At 43.9% G+C, this 19,740-nt stretch overlaps 1 protein-coding gene across 3 annotated transcripts in view; it reads left to right on the forward strand.

Moving 5' to 3' along the window:
• Positions 1–1,528: 1,528 nt before the first annotated feature.
• The window catches only part of PRPSAP2 (phosphoribosyl pyrophosphate synthetase associated protein 2), a gene marked incomplete at both ends in the record, with an annotated part of 34,695 nt that continues 16,483 nt past the window's right edge, over positions 1,529–19,740 (forward strand). Inside the window, 6 exons of one of the 3 annotated variants that reach the window (XM_079725838.1) lie at positions 1,529–1,677; positions 2,587–2,639; positions 5,150–5,216; positions 8,671–8,843; positions 11,053–11,168; positions 19,182–19,237. In XM_079725838.1, the coding sequence (XP_079581964.1) occupies positions 1,559–1,677; positions 2,587–2,639; positions 5,150–5,216; positions 8,671–8,843; positions 11,053–11,168; positions 19,182–19,237 (584 nt within the window). The remainder of the gene's footprint in view (positions 1,678–2,586; positions 2,640–5,149; positions 5,217–8,670; positions 8,844–11,052; positions 11,169–19,181; positions 19,238–19,740) is intronic. The other 2 variants (XM_079725837.1, XM_079725836.1) reach the window with 2 other exon arrangements.

Genomic DNA, 19,740 nt, shown 5'->3' on the forward strand with positions numbered 1-19,740 from the left:
AAAAAGGCCATGATGACTCTATACTTTCTACCTGGGATCTGAAAATATATTGCCTTTTTTTTTTTAAATTAATTTATTTATTTACTTCTGGCTGCGTTGGGTCTTCGTCGCTGCACGCGGGCTTTCTCTGGTTGCGGCGAGCGGGGGCTACTCCTCACTGTGGTGCGGGAGTTTCTCTTGTTGTGGAGCACGGGCTCTAGGCGCGTGGGCTTCAGTAGTTGTGGCTCGCGGGCTCTAGAGTGCAGGCTCAGTAGTTGTGGCGCCCAGGCTTAGTTGCTCCGTGGCATGTGGGATCTTCCCGGACCAGGGCTCGAACCCGTGTGCCCTACATTGGCAGGCAGATTCTTAACCACTGCGCCACCAGGGAAGTCCCTATATTGCTTTTTTAAAAAGCAGATTATAGGTAGATTTGTACGATGATCCCTTTTCATGTTAGAAATGAATTTTTATATGTATTTTTTATGGGGATCCCATGTGTGAACGTGTAACAGCCTGATGGTGTCTCTTTCAAACTAATAATAAGAACTGTCAGGTCCAAGGACGTGGGTGAGAAGGAGCCTGGGATCGGAGCTAGTGACGTTAGCCTAAACTCTCATGTTTCAGTTTCTTTTATAAGGAGAATGTATTTGTTTCTTACTTGTGTAATTAAAATTTAAGAATAACAAAAAAGATAATTGGCTTCAGCCTTTTGCTCCTGTCCACCAGCCTTCCCAGAGCCACGCACGTAAACATATGACTGGGGAAGTGCAGTGGGCTTGCTGGGAAGGTGCCTCTGTCTCCGAAGGCCTAGTGGGTTGTGCTCCTGCATCTAACCCGTGCCTGCCTTTCTCCATAAGGACGCTCAGCCCAGAGAGTGCCCAGAGGAGGAGGAGAGCATGGGGGGTTCTGATGACCTGCAGGCCAGGCTCTGTCTGTCGGTGCCCTGCTGCTGGTCAGTTGCGTGGCTGAGTCACTTTCCTTCAAGGTTATTGTTACCTGGTCAACCTTGTGTTCTAGTTGAGGAAAAATGCAGATGACAGGCTGAGACTTAGACAGGACCTGGGGCAGCTGCAAGGCCAGGGGGAGGTTTCATGGTGAACAGGCATTACAGGGAAAGCTGGGCATGGACGGGTTTTTTATTCATTGTTTAAGGATCAGTCAGTCCTTGTCCTTGCTAATGGCTTTGCCATTTTTCTGTGTGTTAATCCAGGAGGAATTTTGTTGTCAGAGACTAAAAGGAGGTTGTCGTAATTGACTTTAAGCAGCAAACAGTAAAACACTGAGCTCTTCAGCTCCACCTTTCTTGTAAGTTTATCATTTATTCCCAGTGGTCATGAAAATAATTGAGTCATATGATAGCATCTTTCCATAAATTTGGAACCCTAAAACTCAAATAGACTTTCTATTTGTCTATATACACGTTTAATATAAAAGACTCCATCATGGTAAAAACTAATTTCCTTCAGCTTAAGTCACTTGCTATTAAAAAAATTTCAGGTGTATTTCATATCATATGACAGTTCTTAATATATTTTGTATCTTTCCAGGCTCTGAGAATTGGAAAACCAAGAAGGTTTTGATGTTTTGTGTGGCGCCACCTGAATCAGAAGCCAAGATGAACATAACCAAAGGGGGTCTGGTGTTGTTTTCGGCAAATTCTAATTCATCATGTATGGAACTTTCAAAGAAAATCGCTGAGTGAGTATAATCATAGTATTAAAATCTGTACTCATTATGTGGTGTTTTACATTTGATAAACGGATTGGCACTGATTGTTAAATTTGAAAGCAGATATTTTATAGTTAATCTGCTCATCATCTGTGTATTAAAGGCTCACCTTCTTGTAAACTGTTGTCACTCCTACACGTTCATTCAGCAGACATTTATTGAGTGACTCCTGAGTGCCAGAGATTGTGTTAGGTGCTACATATGTATAGAATTACTTGGGTATAAAGAACAATGAAGGGTATATACTATATGGAGATAGTTTATAGATTACAGTTCAGTATAATTTTAGTTATTTATTAAATAAATATTGAACTCCTACTGTGTACCAGACCTTGATCTAGATCCTGGGGAGTAACAGTGAACAAGCCATTCAGAACCCTTCCTTCCTTAGTAGAGGGGCCAGGCAAGAAGCAAGTCAGCAAAACAAACAAGATCACTTCAGATGGTGGTAAACGTGGGGAGAACAGAGAGGCAAGGGCAGGTTGTTCTGCCTTAGTGCTCAGGTGCCTTTAAACCCTGGGGATGGAATGTGAATTGAGAAACCTGAATAGACACCAAGTGAAGGTCTGGGGCAGCGCCCTCCAGGCAGAGGGAACAGCAGGAATGTGGCTGGAGGGCAGGGAGCCCAGGTCGGAGAACCAGGACCCTGGAGAACCAGGACCCTGGAGAACCAGGACAGGGTTGAGAGGCCTTCTTGGGTTGGCATGTGATGGGTTAGGTGACCGAACAATTCTACGTCCACTTTCAATCTCGTAATAGGAATACCTCTATTTTTAAAAATTTGTTTTATTTTTATCAATTTCTAAATCATCCTTGATAGTAAAGATGTTGCATCTGTTCTATTACTTTTTCAGCATTTTCCATCTTTCTCTTCTCTAGGCGGCTGGGGGTGGAGATGGGCAAAGTGCAAGTTTACCAGGAGCCTGACAGAGGTGAGTGATCCTGTGCTTTCGTGACGGTGGCCTTTTTGTGGTACATGCCGTGCTGGCCCAGTCCTTCATCCTCCATAGCTGAAACAGTCGGCCTCAGTGTCCAGTTAGTTCTGCCAGCAGGAAGACAGGCAGGCAAGGGGGGCGAGCGCAGTGTAGCTGCTCCCGCTAATACCACCTCGATAGAGAATTCTGGGGCAGTCACATCTGGGGCCTTAAAGTCTAGTCCTTAGACGTCATCCAATAACAGCTGCGTGGGTGCGTGAACAAGCTGTTCAACTGAAGGAAGCATTGGCTCAGCGCTTGGTTGAATACGTCCCCTTAGGCGGGGTGCGTATGCCCTGTGTAGCCACAGTATCGGGTAGTGGGTATTCTTTACGCCAACCTGCACTGCCTTGGGCTAGACTCCATGATGTCATGTCAGGAAGTGCTTTTTGCTAACTGATTTATGATGTTGTATAAACACCTCAAGTTGTGAAAATCACGTGTTATTTAGCCTTTGTACTTTCTGTAGAAATGGCAGATGTTTGAAATTATTCTAGCAGGAGCGACAGATGACCTGCATAGGTGTGAGAGTCAGACAGCTTCTCCTTGGCAAGTTATTTTAGGTGTCTAAACTGCAAATAATTCGGGCTGTTCTGAGGATTAAGTGGGATAATTTGTGTGCCTAACACAGTTTTTGGCACATAGTAGGCACTCAGTAAATACTGGTTCCCTCTCCTTTTCCACTGCAGGATTTTGTCTAATACTTAAATATTAGAGAACTTACAAGACACTTAGATGAAAAGGCACAAATTTGCTCTTCCCCTATTTATTTCTCCATTACTGCCTCCTCTTCCCTATCTCCCAAGTTCCCCCTTGTGGCTTCAGTGGGAAAAAAGTATAATTGAGGGAAATATACAGGGAGTTTGGAGAAGATTTTGCTGCTAGAGGGAATTGAATGAAGTCCTTGGTCTAGTGTAGAAGGGGGGCTGAGGGAGGCTGGTGGCGGAAGACTCAGGAGGAGCCTGTCCACCCTCCGGGTTCATGAACGAGGGGAAGGAAGGAGGGAACGAACGTCTCTAGAGTCCTTACCATTACCAGGTACTGAGGAACTGAGTTCAGGGGTGACGTTAGGAACGAGGCTCCAGAGGGGACAGAGTCGGGATTCAAAGCTCAATCTCCCTGTCTCTAAAGCTCATTTTCTTTCCATGGTACCACACTTTTTTGTAAACATGTACTCTATTTTTTCCAACATTTCTAATGAAAATGTTCAAACCTATAAAAAATGTGAAAGAGTAGTGCCATGAATACCCATATGAATGAGTACCACCCAGATTCAGCAGGTAACACTTTGCTGTATGAATGTGTGTTTGTGGGACCATTTGGACCTGAGTTGCAGACATTGACACTTAACCCCTGAATACTTGACCATGTGTCTCCGAAGGAGGACCTTTTCCCATGTAGATACTCTACCATTGTCACATTAAAGAGATTAATGATAATTCTCTATCATCTAATAGCTAATGTACGGTCTAATTTTCCTAGTTGTCCTAGCTGTTTTTTGTTTTTGTAAATTTATTTATTTGTTTTTTTATTTTTGGCTGCATTGGGTCTTTGTTGCGGTGCGCGGGCTTCTCATTGTGGTGGCTTCTCTTGTTGCGGAGCAAGGCTCTAGGCACGTGGACTCAGTAGTTGTGGCTTGCAGGTTCTAGAAGCACAGGCTCAGTAGTTGTGGCACGTGGGCACAGTAGTTGTGGCTTGCGGGCTCTAGAGCACAGGCTCAGTAGTTGTGGCGCACGGGCTTAGTTGCTCCATGGCATGTGGGATCTTCCCGGACCAGGGCTCGAACCCGTGTCCCCTGCATTGGCAGGTGGATTCTTAACCACTGAGCCACCAGGGAAGTCCCTTTTGTTTGTTTTTTAAACCAGGATTCTTGGTTCAAGTGAGGTGTTTTTTATATCTCTTTATTCTCTTCTAGACTAGGGCAGTCCCTTCACCTTTTCTTTTTTTCCCCCACAGCACTGACTTTTTGAAGAGTTTGTCTTGAGGAATTTCCCACTCTGGATTTGTCTAATTGTTTCCTCGTGGCTGATCACAAGTTTTTTGAGAGTAGGGATACTGGGCCTTATTTATCTTTACTTTCACAATGTTATTCTAACATTTGTGCCTAATAGGTTCTTAATTGTTGCTGGTTGAATGAATGAGTCTATCATTTCCTGTAAGGATACGGGGCTCAGAGCAGCCCCAGCACTCACTGTTTATGTACAGGAAGTGAGGAGGGGATATTTAGTTGTTTTAAGTGACACGTGTGATTCCTTCTTAAGCATGTCATAGAATTTAACATGTTTAAAAGGTGTGATTAATCGAACTGTGTTCGTTATCCTTCATAGAACTGAAAACCTAGTGAGTTTTGAAACAGTTCCAGTTTCCATATTTCACAACATTGGGGAATGCTGCAGGGTTTTTTGTGTGTGTTTTTTAAAGTTATGTGCCTTGTTCACCCTTCTTCTCTTTTCCCCTTTTCCTGCCAGAAACAAGAGTACAAATTCAAGAGTCTGTGAGGGGGAAAGATGTTTTCATCATCCAAACTGTTTCAAAGTGAGTAATTTATCCAACAGAAATGTTGCTTTCTGGGTCTCTGTTTGGGCATGAATGTTTAGAATAATAAGAGTTGCCTAGACAGGGAGAATGACGATTGTTTTAAAATTGCCATGATCTTACTCTGCTAATTTTTCTGACATAGCTGCTGACTTTTTTGTGTTCTTTCAGTGTTCTCAAGGGTGGGAATAACCAAGTTTTGGGGTGGAGGCGCTTAACGATAAGAGAGCCCATTATGTTTGCTCTCAGTAGCCAGAATTTCATAAAATTTGTAGGGAAGCTCTTCTAGTTCCAAAAAAGAAAACAGGCGGGAGGAGAGGAATTTGCTTACTTGGGGTTCTTAAAGCTTTTCCTGCAGATAATTTAAATGTACTGTCCTGTTGCATAAATTAAAGGAGCTGAGAAGATAGACGGTGTGTTGAAGGCATGTGCGTTCCTGTCTCCTGTGACATTTGATAGCTGCTTGTTCTGGAAATTGTTGAGGTCACAAATGTGTACGCTGGGGATAGAAGATTCAGTGCAGTGAGGGTGTCTGCACCGCTCTTTGATCAAATGCCACTCTGTCCACAGGTGTCCCTCAAGGCCTCTATAGATGAAATTTTTAACTCAGTACAATTTTTAATAATGTCTAGAAATCGGTTTGTGTAGTGCAACAGTTTTTAGCCTAGAGATTCCAAAAATTGCTGCAAGCTAAATTTGTGGTTACATGTAAGATAAATACCAAAGAAAGTGAAGAAGAGCCAAATTTTGGGAGAATTTAGACTTGGAACACATGAACTTTCACCTAAATTTTGAACATCTCTGTCCTGGTCTTTGGTTCATGGGGATGAAATCTCAAAGCCACCTGACTCTTCTGGCAGGAGGAGCCGAAGGGGACCTGTCACTGCATCCCATCGTCCTGGAGCGCAAGTGTGCGGGGCCTTTGCGGCGGGGCCTTTGCGGCGGGGCCCTGGCTTCGTGTCTTCCCTCCGCTTAGGACCCTCAGCAGGGCTGGGCTGTGGGGCGAGAGTTCGTGCTGCCCCTGCTGCTGCTCTCTTTCCCGGGCCAGACGCCAAGCTGGTAGAGCGCTCTCCATGCCCGTGCCCTCATCAAGGAGGGGAAAGTGCAGAGCACAGAACAGCTGACTTCCTTCTGGCTCCCAGGTGTTTGCAGTACGTGTATACCTTCCATTTCTTTCCATTCATTCATTCATTCATTCCTTCAATACTCTTTTCATTCTGCCCCTGCCTCTTGTCAGTTTCTTATTCCTCTAGCCAAAACCATTCCCTTAATTTTCTCTACATGCCTCATTTTGGAGTGCTCCAGACTGTGCCATAGGCTTGTCTTGTCCAGGTTGCAGAAAACTTAGATATTGTGGTCTTTAAGAAACAGTTAACACTGAGATTTGGTGTTGTCAGATACACCTTGTACCTTGTCTTAGTGTAGACTGGTGGTAGGCACTAAAAGTATAAGAAAAATTTTAAATTAAGAAAATTCTGTCCATTAACTTAACTTTTCCTGTAATTCAGACAAGTTATTATTTGAATTTAGGGATGGAAGGTCTTGTACCAGTTCACAGAAAAATGGTGTTCCTGGGAGTATAGTTTGGGAACTTGGTGTAACTTTACACCTGCTGTTGGTTCCCCTGCTCTTACCCCTCACACAGAATGCTTTCTGAAAGGCTACTTTAACTCTTCCCATGTCAGGCTTGTTGTTAGGTATCAGCAGAGAACCTACTCACCCAATTGTTCCGTGTTTCCCTTACTCTTTCATGCAGTCGCTCATTCACAAACATTTATTAAATGTCTGTTATGTGCCAGCCACTGTTACAGGTGTGTGAGATGCGTGAAGGATTAAAATAGTTCACAGATCCTTGTCCTCATGGAACCTATATTCTAGGACATGCAGGTAACATAATGAATAAGTAGATTATCTAGTTTGTCAGAAGATGATGAGCGCTATGGGTAAAAACCAAAACAGCATGGCAAGGAGTCGGACGTGACGGTGGTAAAGGATGGAGAGAGGGCAGGCTGGGGAGGTGGCATCTGACAAAAACTGGAAGAAGGTGCCGGCTGGCGACGAGGGCACTCCAGGCCGGGGCAGGGAGCCAGCCCTGAAGCGAAGGCCCTCAGGTGGGCGTGAGGACTGGCATGAGGGGAGGGCATGGAGGAGGAGTGGAGGGCAGAGCTGGGGTGGGGTCAGACCCTGAAGGGGCCTCGGGAGCCGTTGTGGGGCCTTGGTGTCTGCGGGAAAACATCGCTGGCTCCTGAGCAGAGCGCATGATCTGCCTTTGCTTTAAGCTCCAGCTGGATGCTGTGCAGAGGGTGGGCTGTCACTGTTGGGCGGGGGTCGAGGCTCGGCCCCAGGGCAGCAGTGGAGTGGTGGGTTGCTGTCACTCTGGACAGGAGAGCAGGTAAGGACGCCTCTGGGGGTTTTGTCCTGAGTAAACTGCAGGAGCAGCGCTGCCATCAGCTGAGATGGCAGAGGTTTATGACGAGGCAGCCTTGCCGGTCAAAGAGCAGTTCAGTTTGGAGTACGTTTTGAGATGTCTTAACAGACTTTCTAGTGGAATTGTCAAGAAGCAGCTGAATTTGTTAGGCTGGACTTGAGAAGCCTGGGCTGGAGCTATAAATTTGAGTCTCAAGCATTTACAAAGCTCTGAAATTGGATGAGAAGCCTGAGCGAGGGAGGAGGGAGGAGAGAGGAGAAGAGGACAAATGATCAGGTGTCAGGGCAGGAAGCTGGGGAGGAGAGGAACCAGCAGAGGAAACGAAGCGGGGCGGGAGGGGAGCGCTGGGGGAGTGATGGAGTGTGTCAGGGCGAGGACGGAGAGAGGCCGAGTGAGAACCCAGCGTTGGCCTTGGCCTCGTGGAGGTCATCCGTGACCTGGATCGGAGCGTGGGTGGGAGAAGATGAGAGAGATGAGTTGGAAGCAAGTGTGGACGACTGTCTTGAGATGTGCGGCACAGGGGAGCCAAGAAATGGGGCAGTGGGGAAAGTGGCCTGAGCTGCTGTTAATGGGAGAAACGGCCCATGGGTATGAGCAGGGGAGAGTGACACACTGATGGGGTGGCCGGGGGGATTGCTGGAGCCCTGCTTCAGTGGGCAGGGGGGATGGGATCCCTGCGTCACGGGAGGGCTGATTTTAGAGTGACTTTGGTGTGGAAAGTTCGTCTCTGGCTAATGGCTCAGGGCAGGCAGACTTGGGAGCTGCACGCACATGTTGCAGTCGGGGCCCTGGGCTCTTTTCTGACAGTGCTCTTCTCAGTGGAAAAGGAAGTAGGGTCATCGGCTGAGAGGCAGCATGGGGGCGACTGATGGAGGCCCTAGAAGAGAGGGATGTGGTTTCTTTTTTGGGTCTAGAGTCTGCCTTGGTCGAGGCGGGCGTGACACATGGCTAACGCTTAGTTGGAACCAAGAGAGGTCATCGTGTATGTGACGTTTCTCCTTGCTGGTTTCTGTCCTTGGGTTCCAGGGATGTGAACACCACCATCATGGAGCTCCTCATCATGGTGTACGCGTGTAAGACCTCCAGCGCCAAAAGCATCATTGGCGTGATCCCCTACTTTCCTTACAGCAAACAGTGCAAGATGAGAAAGAGAGGCTCCATTGTTTCTAAACTGCTAGCTTCCATGATGTGCAAAGCTGGTAAGAAAGGCAGATATTTGATGGTTTATTGGGGGTCTGGGAGTTTTATTTTTACCTGAGAAATTGTAAAGCATTGTCTTAACTAAATTAGAATGTTAAACAGTAGAAATAGTGATACAGCTTTAAGATGGCTAATTTGTAATGAGACAACAGTGCTCAGAGTTCTCTCCTGTTCCCAACTCCCTAAACACAAAGCTGATGAGAACAACTTATTTTTTCCTAAATTCTTTGTTTAAAAAATTAATATTGAAGTGACAAGTTACAATCATATTTAGGTTGTTTTTAACGGGGAAGAAAGCATTTGGAATCAACAACTCTAATAACACAGCAACTGTTTTTATTTTCGTCTCTTCCCTTTCCCAGTACACACTGGCATACTTTGCAGACCATACAAATTATTTTGTGTTGTGCATTTTTAGGTAACATCCTAAGTGTCTCCTCCTTGTTTCTAAATAATCTTCAGAGTTGTTACTCTGTGTGTGTGTGTGTGTGTGTGTGTGTGCACGCGCATCTGCGCCCACGCGCACGGGCGTGCCTGTGTATGTGTGTATGATTATAGAAGGCACATATCACAGAGCGTTTGCACAGAGAAAAGAATAAAAAGTCCCCATATCACTACATTTTAATACAGACACTTACTGCAGAATAAATTTTCTACTGTAGCATTTCAAAGAAGGCAAAACCAAAACAAAAAAATGAATAAACCTGAACCCCAGCAACCTGAAGAGCGTACCCAGTTGAGATCTCGGCTGGAGGGAGCAGGCCTGCCCTTCCTTCCTAGGCTTGCTCCTGGGGGCCACCAGGCTCGCTGTCCTGTTCATCTGGGCAAGTTCTGCTTTAAAAAATTTTTCCAGTTGAATTATATGTATGTTTATATATATATATATATATATATTTATATATATTTATATATATTTCCATTTCAAATATCCTTTAAGGAGCCAATGGGATGAAGATTCTTCATTGTTTTGAATTACAGACAGGCCTGTGCAGTTTGTCTTAATATATTAAGACAGATATTTGTCTTAACATGGCTTTATCATGCCTACTGAAAAAACTTTGGAGAGATGAAATCCACTCTCATAGAATTATCAGAGACATTTCTTCATTACTATGACCTTGGCTGTTTTAAGACTTTAAATTGATGTGAAAACCATGCATCTCTGTGTAAGAAAAGCCACCCAGTCTTTCCCTTCTGAGGGGGGAAACCCAGTTCCCCACCTCCTCTGAGTTTCCTTTACTCCTCGCAGGGAACACTTCACCTCTGTCACCACATGTGTAGGCGTTTTCTCTACACCTTGCAATTCTCCAGGGCACCAGCTGGGTGCCGTACAGTTTCACTCTGACACTGTGTACCTGGAGATGGCGTCCGATCCCATGGGTTAAGGGCTCAGTCCCACGCGCCTGCTCCCCTGACCCCCCAGATGCTCACTGCAAGTCCAGGTCGTCACCTGTGCTGACCAGTTGGCTATAAGTCAGAGGTTCCCACGACCTCCTCTTGGGTTCGATTAATTTACTAGAACTCCTCACAGAACTCGGGAACACTGTTCTGTCACTATTCACCGGTTTATCATAAAACGACATGATAAAGGATCCTGGTGGGCATCCGGGTGGAAGAGGTGCGTGGGGCAGGGCATGGGGAGGGGCTTGTGCCCGTGTTCACCCACCTGGAAGCTCCCCGAAGCCCGCACTGTTGGGACTTTATGGAGGTGTCCTCACAAGGGCGTGCTCGTTCATTAGCTCCATTTCCAGCCCGTCCCCCATCTCGAGAGTGGGGGTGGGGAGCCTGAAAATCGTGGTGACCGGCCCCCATCCCGGAGCCCATCCTGGGTCGCCTCATTAGAACAAAAGATACTCCTGGTACTCTTATAACTAAGGAATTCATAAGGCTTTCAGGAGATCTGTGTCGGAGGTGGGGTCAAAGACCAGATATAAGAATAAGAGATGCCCCCGGTGCTCTTAGCACTGAGGGAATGTCAAGGGTTTTAGGAGCTCTGTGCTGGGAACCGGGGGGCAGAGACCTATATTTATATTTTCTTTTATCTTATAATCTCATTGTACTAAAAAAAAATAAAGATGTTGAGTTTTTGATGAGCAATTTTTAATAGTAATTTATTATATATGGTATCTTGTTTTATGTAGTACTTATTCATACAGTGCAACTGGTTATGAAACTATTTGTGTGTTTGTGTCTGCTTTATTTTCAAAGGTCTGACTCATCTTATTACTATGGATTTACACCAGAAGGAAATTCAGGGCTTCTTCAATATTCCTGTTGATAATTTAAGAGCATCTCCCTTCTTATTACAGTATATTCAAGAAGAGGTGAGCTAGCTCAAACTTTTTAACATTCTGTTTAAGGTTGAAAGATACATTTCCATTTCCTTGGGCTGTCCATGAAGGATTAAAACTTGAAGTATTCTGCTTAAAGTACTATTTACTTTATAAATGTAATTCAGTGTGTTTTTTTTTCAGTCTGAAATTCTTTTCCCATTTAGCTTATTACAGAATACTGAGCAGAGTGCCCTGTGCTATACAGTAGGTCCTTGTTGGTTATCTATTTTAAATACAGTAACGTGTATATGTCAATCCCAAGCTCCCAATTAAAGAATTTGAAAAAGAATAGATACCTTTATATGCATAACTGAATCACCCTGCCGTACACCTGAAACTAACACACCATTTTTTTTTTTATTTTTTTTTTTTATTTATTTTGCATTATGCGGGCCTCTCACTGTTGTGGCCTCTCCCATTGCGGAGCACAGGCTCCGGACGCGCAGGCTCAGTGGCCATGGCTCACGGGCCCAGCTGCTCCGCGGCATGTGGGATCTTCCCGGACTGGGGCACGAACCCGTGTCCCCTGCATCAGCAGGCGGACTCTCAACCACTGCGCCACCAGGGAAGCCCAACACACCATTTTTTTTTAACATCTTTATTGTAGTATAATCGCTTTACAATGGTGTGCTAGTTTCCGCCTTACAACAGAGTGAATCAGCTATACATGTACATACATCCCCATATCTCCTCCCTCTTGCGTCTCCCTTCCACCCTCCCTATCCCACCCCTCTAGGTGGTCACAAAGCACTGAATTCGGTGTATTCTTAAATTCTTTTTTTATTTTATTTTATTTTTAAATTAATTAATTAATTAATTAATTAATTTTATAAGTTTCTGCTTTATAACAAAGTGAATCAGTCATACATAATTCTTAAATTCTTAATCTGCTATTTATTTCTTTTGCTAAGCTGTTAAAATTGCTTTTCTTTTTTTTGGATCTCAGGTACCTAGAATCACCTAGTCGTGATTGTGACAAATATCTCACTGTCATCATTGGTCCATGGGTGGTCCTGGTCCTCTACCTGCCTATCTTTGTCAATCATCCATCTGTAGTCATCAGCATCTGTGATCCTACCACCCAGCAAGAAAACTAGCATCATCATAATAACTTACGTCCACACGTGTGGTCCTTTTGTGTCCCATCCCCCTGCCTCCTTCCGCCCAAGGGAACCACTATCCTGAATCTTGTTTCATCTTTCTCTCAATTTCCTTGGTTAAATTTATTCCCAGGTATTTTATTTTTTGGCTCTGTTGTAAATGGAGTTGTTCCTTTTGGACTGTTCACTGCTGGTGAATAGAAATGAAACTGACTTTTGTGTGTTGATCCTGCACCTTTGCTGAACTCATTTATTAGCTCAAATAGTGTTTTGTGTTGTATGTGGATTCTCTAGGGTTTTCTACATGTAAGATCGTATCATCTGTGAATGGACACAGTTTGACCTCTTCCGTTCTAACTTGGGTACCTATTTTTCTTGTCTGACAGCTGTGGCTAGAGCTTCCAGTACAGTGTTGAGTAGCAGTGTTGGATGTGGGCATCTGTGTCTTGTTCCTGCTCCTAGGTGGAAAGCTTTCAGCTTTTCACTGTCAAGTCTGATGTGAGCTGTAGGTTCTTCATTAATGCCTTTTATTATGTTGAGGAAGTTCCCTTGTATTCTATTCCTAGTTTTTTGTTTTTATCATGAAAAGGTGTTGGATTGTCAGATGCTTCTTCTGCATCATTTGAGATGATCATGTGGATTCTTTTCCTTCATTTTATTAATGTGATGTATTACAGTGATTGATTTTTCTCATTTTGAATCACTCGTGTTCCTGGGACAAATCGGACATATGTAATTTTAATATAGTTACATTTGTTATTCTTGGATATAATAGCATTTTTGTGAGTCATTATTTAAGAAGCCTTTTTAAATGTTAACTTATAATGCACTTAGCTATTTTGCTTTTTTAGGAATTCTTTTCCTCACGTGAATTATTTGTCTCTTTAATAACTTTTACAGAGAACTCTTTTAACAGTATTTAAAAGAAAGCAGTTTGTAGATTTCTGAGCAGTTTCTTTCTGTCAAGAGTACAGGCTGGGGCTTCCCTGGTGGCGCAGTGGTTGAGAGTCCTCCTGCCGATGCAGGGGACACAGGTTCGTGCCCTGGTCCGGGAAGATCCCACGTGCCATGGAGCGGCTGGGCCCGTGAGCCATGGCCGCTGAGCCCGTGCGTCCAGAGCCTGTGCTCCACAACAGGAGAGGCCACAACACTGAGAGGCCCACGTACCACAAAAAAAAAAAAAAAAAAAGAGTACAGGCCTTCCTCATCCTCCAGAAACTAACATAGGCCCTCAGTAGTGAAAATGGATTGAAGTATTTTTGAAAGGGAACACTAGAAAATATTCTACTTGTTTTTTTAAAGTTATGCACAAGAAACATACAAACTCTAATACATTCAAAAAACAATATGGGGCTTCCCTGGTGGCGCAGTGGTTGAGAGTCCGCCTGCCGATGCAGGGGACACGGGTTCCTGCCCCGGTTCGGGAAGATCCCACATGCTGCGGAGCGGCTGGGCCCGTGAGCCACGGCCGCTGAGCTTGCGCGTCCGGAGCCTGTGCTCTGCAACGGGAGAGGCCACAACAGTGAGAGGCCCGCGTACCGCAAAAAAAAAAAAAAAAAAAAAAAAAAAAACAATATTAATGTAATTTACCTGAATATGATTCTCAGTTGAGAGAGAAAAGGTGCGAGAGCGCAGCTCCTGTCCTCACAGGAGGAAGAGGGTCCAGGCAGAGGAAGGAGCGTGAGGGCAAGGCTGGGGTTCACAGAACATGGTCCCGGGAAGAGCCATCTCAATGATGCCTCTAGTTTTGGAAGAAATAGAGCAGTCAGTGTACACTTTTTTTTTTTTTATGTTATCAATTTATTTTTTTGGCTGCATTGGGTCTTCGTTGCTGCGCACGGGCTTTCTCTAGTTGCGGCGAGCAGGGGCTACTCTTCATTGTGGTGCGTGGGCTTCTCATTGCGGTGGCTTCCCTTGTTGCAGAGTACGGGCTCTAGGCACGTGGGCTTCAGTAGCTGCAGCACACAGGCTCAGTAGTTGCGGCTCGCCGGCTCTCGAGCATGGGCTCAGTAGTTGTGGCACACGGGCTTAGTTGCTCCGCAGCATGTGGGATCTTCCCAGACCAGGGTTCGAACCCGTGTCCCCTGCATTGGCAGGCAGATTCTTAACCACTGTACCACCAGGGAAGCCCTCGGTATGCACTTTTATAGGTTAGTCATCTTTTGGTCTGGGGGATGTTTCCTCTCAAGACACCAGCAGTGCTGTGTGCTGACATCTAGATGCGTACATGGCAAGAGCGCCTCTTGAGAGGCCCCTGTGGGCCTGGTGAGTCAAGGCCACAGCACCCTTGGCGCTGATCCAGAGGTCAGGCCAAGGTCATTGCCCTTCATGTAGGTGTCTGCCTCAGTGCAAGGCTGCCTGCCACTTGAAGAATCCCGTCTTAGGTTTCATTGTTGAAAAGAAGTCGGACCTGAACCCTCTTAAACTGCTCATGGTTCAGCAGATTAGGGAAGTGGGGTCCTTGTTTCTGATGGTAAGCTAACAGTGGTAACCTCAAATGTTTTAGTTTTAAATTCTCTGTTCTTCATTCATAGAGATAAATTAAAACAGCCTATAGAGAATGAAATACTATATGGGAGCTCACTGTTTACTTTTTTATGGTATATGTACTTGCTTTATGCCTTTTGTTTTCATGTGCTGGAGTTTCTCAGGCAGGTGGTAGATTCACCACATTTTACTGAATCTAAGTTGCCGTCAGTTAAGGTTTATGTTATTCATGTCATCAAGAAAGAAGGAATCACTGCCAGTCCTGCTGTGATGCGTTGCCTTCGTGTCACCTAGTGGCTCTATCTGCAAGCTTTGACACTGATGTCATCCTATCTGACAGCTCACCCTCTGTTTTTCTTGGGTTGTCAAGGGAATTTGAGTACTTTCTGCCAAAAGTGGGCGTTCAGCTAATGGATGCTCATTGCCTGGAAACTGTTCTCCAGCCTTGGCCGTGTTGCTGTGCATGCGTCAAGCATCCTTTTCAGATTTAGTCCTTCCACAGCTTCACCTCCTGGCAGAGAGTTTTCCTTTCGTAGGTCCCAGAGAGCATTTGATTGTTGCCTTGCAAGAAAATATGGACTTGTGGTCATTCCTCCAGTGATGACCCTTTGATTCATGAATATGAAATGTACATCGTGCTGCCATCTTCCTGTGTCTTTCTGCGTGTGTGGTAACTTGTCATTTTAATACTGAATGATAGTGAGCTCTTTCTGGCGACATTTTATTTTATTTTATTAGTTTTTTTTTTTCTGGCGACATTTTAAATGGCAGTTAAGCCCAGCCCGGAGAGAACCAACAGTGCCTGTGATTCATGTGAATGGAGGACATAGGAACACCGTGGCCACCTTCATGCACGCAAAGGGGTGAAAGCACACGGTGCAGCGGCTGTAAGGCAGCACTGAGTATAAGACAGCCAAGTTGTAGACATAATAAAATATAACCCAAAAGAGGTTTGGGTATTGATTAAGTATAGTGCTTGCTTTTAAAATAATGACTAAGTATTATAGTGATAGTACTAGTAATCATTGGTCTGCACCAGGGTTTTTTAAGGAAATTATGAAGAGGGGAGGCTACCAAGTGTACTTTTGTGGTGTTTTGAGAGATCCCATCCCATCAGTTTTTAAAATAGGAACTTATAAAGTGGGCCTGTTTCTGATTCTTGAGTTGCTTTATTCCCCGCTTTGTTCTTCTTAGTGTCTTTATACCAGTTCACTCTCACTGTTAGAGAAATGAGATCTGGCAAGAAATGGAAAACCAGGGGCACAGGCAGGGGTGTAGCAAAGGAGTGTGGGTGTCAGGCAATTTGATTCTCTGTGGTCCCACAGTGGCCCTGGTGATGTTTTCCCTAAATGGTTCTGGGGAAATTACTGCAGGGTTTGGAAGTCAGACTCGCATGACATGTGGTGTGTTTTCCCCTCCACTTGATAAGATTTAATAAGAATAATCTTCTAAAATGTGAAAAATGAAAACTTATGTTTACAGTGGCAGTTAGGGAAATTCTGACAGAAGTGATGAAACAATCAGCTTCCCTGGACCGCCAGCCTGGGCCCAGGCCCTCTGAAGGGCTCACCCTGGTTACCAGCTTGCGTAGTGTCCTGAATCCTCTCAGACCTTTGCCTCTGATTTACCTCCCATTTCTGTACACCTAGTTACAGAAATTGATTTGTGGGGGCTTTTTGGAAAAAAAACAAAAAACACAAAAAAACACATTGATATATTGTTTGTGTTGTTCTGTAACTTTGTTTCCTTTCCTGTGCTGGTGTCTGGAGGTCTTTCCATGTTCAGCTATATAGGATTACTTCTTTCTTCATGATTGCTACATAGTACATGATCATCATTCTCTGGTGGTGTAAATGTTCTATCTGCTGTCAGAATGGCAGCCACACGTACCTGTTGAGTCCTTGAAATGTGCCTGCTGTGACTGGAGAATGGAATCCTTCATTTTATTTAAGTTTAATTAATTTAAATTAAAATAGCTACCTGTTTAGATGTTTAAAGCACAAGTTTAAATGAGCCACAGTTTTTTCAGCCATTTCCCTCTTGCTTGGATATTAGGTTGTTTTAATTTTTCACTCTTTTTTTTTTTTTTTTTTCCCAGTACGTGGGCCTCTCACTGTTGTGGCCTCTCCCGTTGCGGAGCACAAGCTCCGGACGCGCAGGCTCAGCAGCCATGGCTCACGGGCCCAGCCGCTCCGCGGCATGTGGGATCCTCCCGGACCGGGGCACGAACCCGTGTCCCCTGCATCGGCAGGCGGACTCTCAACCACTGTGCCACCAGGGAAGCCCAATTTTTCACTCTTTTAAGTGAAATATTTTATTTTCAAAATATATTTAAGTCATGTTGCATTGAAAATTCTTGTACCTGCCCTTCTGAGTACTTACGCAAGTCTTTTTCTGAGCTATATTAGGAAGTGGAATTGCTTAATTGAAAAGTATCTACATTTTTCGTATTTTAATAGATGTTACAAAAATTGCAATTGTCTGAAGGGGCTGTATTCATTTACACTTGGACAGAATTCCCCATGTAAAACAGTGTTTTATCTTTTTGCTGTGGTTTTGAAATTTCAGCACAATGTGTCCAGGTGCATCTTTTTTCCATTCACCTCACTAGATGTTCAGTGGGTCCCTTTCATTCTCTATGAATTTTGTTTGCTATAGTTTGAGTATCTCATCCCTTCTATTTTTTCATTCCTTTCTTTGGGAACTGTTAGAAGTTGAAAATCTTGGATCTAGTCTGTATATTGTTTAACTTTTTTTTTCTTTTTTCAAGTTTTACATTCTTACATGCTGCCTGGTGGGAAAATTCCATGGCTTAATCTCACCCACGTTGTTTTTTTCAGCTGCGTCCCTCCTGCCCTTCAGCCAGCTGAGTTTCTTATTTGGACCATAATAACTTCCACTGTCTAGATTTCTTTTTGGTTCATTTTCATAACAACTTGTTCTTTCTTTATGCGTATGATTTCCTGTTTTGACTCCTGAGGAGAAAATAGACCTGCTTTTATTAAAGAGTCCTTTCTTTTAAAGTTTCCTTTTCTTTGCTCTTTTAACTGTTTCTTCATTTGTTATTTTTTCTCTTGGCTGGGTTTGGTGCTATTTGGTGATGTTTGATGAGGCAAAGAAGTGCATAAAGCAGTTTAGAAAGACTTCCAGCAAAAATAAGGAAAACGCCTAAATGAAAATATTTTTTGCTACCTTACTCCCTGATAATGTTGGATAAGTTAGGCTTTTTATGTGTATAGATGGATCAGATGTAGAGATTTCTTATCCATGTGGATATATCTATAATAGAGCCTTGTTCAAACTAATCAGTTTTTTTATTTACTAAATATTGATTATTTAGTGCTTCCCATGTGCTAGGTATTGTACAAGGTGCTAGATGTTATTAAGTGCTTATATTAAAATTCATTGATCTAGCGTAATTGTGAGAAATCAGTGGGGATATATTTGAATGAAATAGTATAATTTAATGAAATGATTAGATTTTAAGAACATGATTTGAAAATATTGCCAAGATGAAATCAGAAACAACAAACTACTGCTCAGCTTAAAAGTAGTTCTGTCAGGCTTCCCTGGTGGCGCAGTGGTTGAGAGTCCGCCTGCCGATGCAGGGGACACGGGTTCGTGCCCTGGTCTGGGAAGATCCCACATGCCGCGGAGCGGCTGGGCCCGTGAGCCATGGCCACTGAGCCTGCGCGTCCGGAGCCTGTGCTCCGCAACGGGAGAGGCCACAACAGTGAGAGGCCTGCGTACCGCAAAAAAAAAAAAAAAAGTAGTTCTATCTTCTAAACTCTCAGAAGTTGGTAATGGGTGTATCTTCAACTGTAATTATCCTAGTACAGATCACTTCAAATGTTTAAAGAACTACAAAGTAGACTGATATTTTGCTTATTTTCTTAAGGGCTCTTAATATCTTTATGAAACAGTGCTAGGCGGGCGATTCCTTGAACAAATTGGTTTCTTCATTATGCTGTGACAGAGACACATTAAGTGGTTATTTGTTTGGACCGCACTTATTTGGAATTCAACAGGTGCCTTGAATTCAGGTTCGATGAATATCATCCTTGCCCTGTGAAATTACATGTAACTGGGATTCATGAGAGTACTTCCTGCTGACTTCATAAAAACATCTTTGCTGTCACATAGATATGAGCTAATTACTGATTGACCCTACTTTTTTCTTAAAATAAGTCTATGAGAGTCATGCCTTGATAATAATTTTTTTTATTCCTAGGTAGGCGTTTCTTCATCTTCTAAAGAGGAAATTTACTTTGAACTTGTTGTCTTTTTGGAAAACTTTGAAGTGACCGGATGACATTTTTGAGTCTGTTGTAATGTTCATTTTTATCAGTTACCGGGTATTGGTGTGAATAGCCCTGTGGAGACATGGCAATAATCCCCAGCCTCTCCTCTGTCACAGATCCCAGATTACAGAAATGCAGTGATCGTGGCCAAGTCTCCAGCCTCAGCTAAGAGGTAGGTGGGAGCTCCTCCGAGCCACACCCGGGGTCCCAGCCCCGTCAAATCCCAGGTGCTCTGGATTCTATCTCAGCGGTTCCCACTGTGTCTCTTATTTTTTATCCTGTGAACTGATAGTTTAAAAGATTGTCTGCTGGCTTCATGTATTAAGTGATGATTTATTTTCCTCCCTTTTTTCCAGTCCCAGTCTGTGACTACCATCATATTTCTTAACAGAAGCTGTCCAGGGCTGGGGAATCCGAGCCCAGTGCTTAGGCGGCTGCTTGTTGTTCATCTTCATATCTGCCATTTAAATTACCAGTGAATGTATTTTGAGGTTGTTTACTGCCTTTTATTCAGAGAACTCAGTAATTTATTATTGTATCCAGCCAAGAGGCTGGATTGGTATGTGTTAAAAGGTGACATTTTACAAAATTTACAAACACTACAAGGTGTGCAAATGGGGCAGTGCTGAGAGTTACATGTAACCTGGAGTAACTGATGAGTCAGGGGTACAGAAC

This window comes from Hyperoodon ampullatus (genome assembly GCF_949752795.1).
Source record: "Hyperoodon ampullatus genome assembly, chromosome: 19".
NCBI classification, from domain to species: Eukaryota; Metazoa; Chordata; class Mammalia; order Artiodactyla; family Ziphiidae; genus Hyperoodon; species Hyperoodon ampullatus.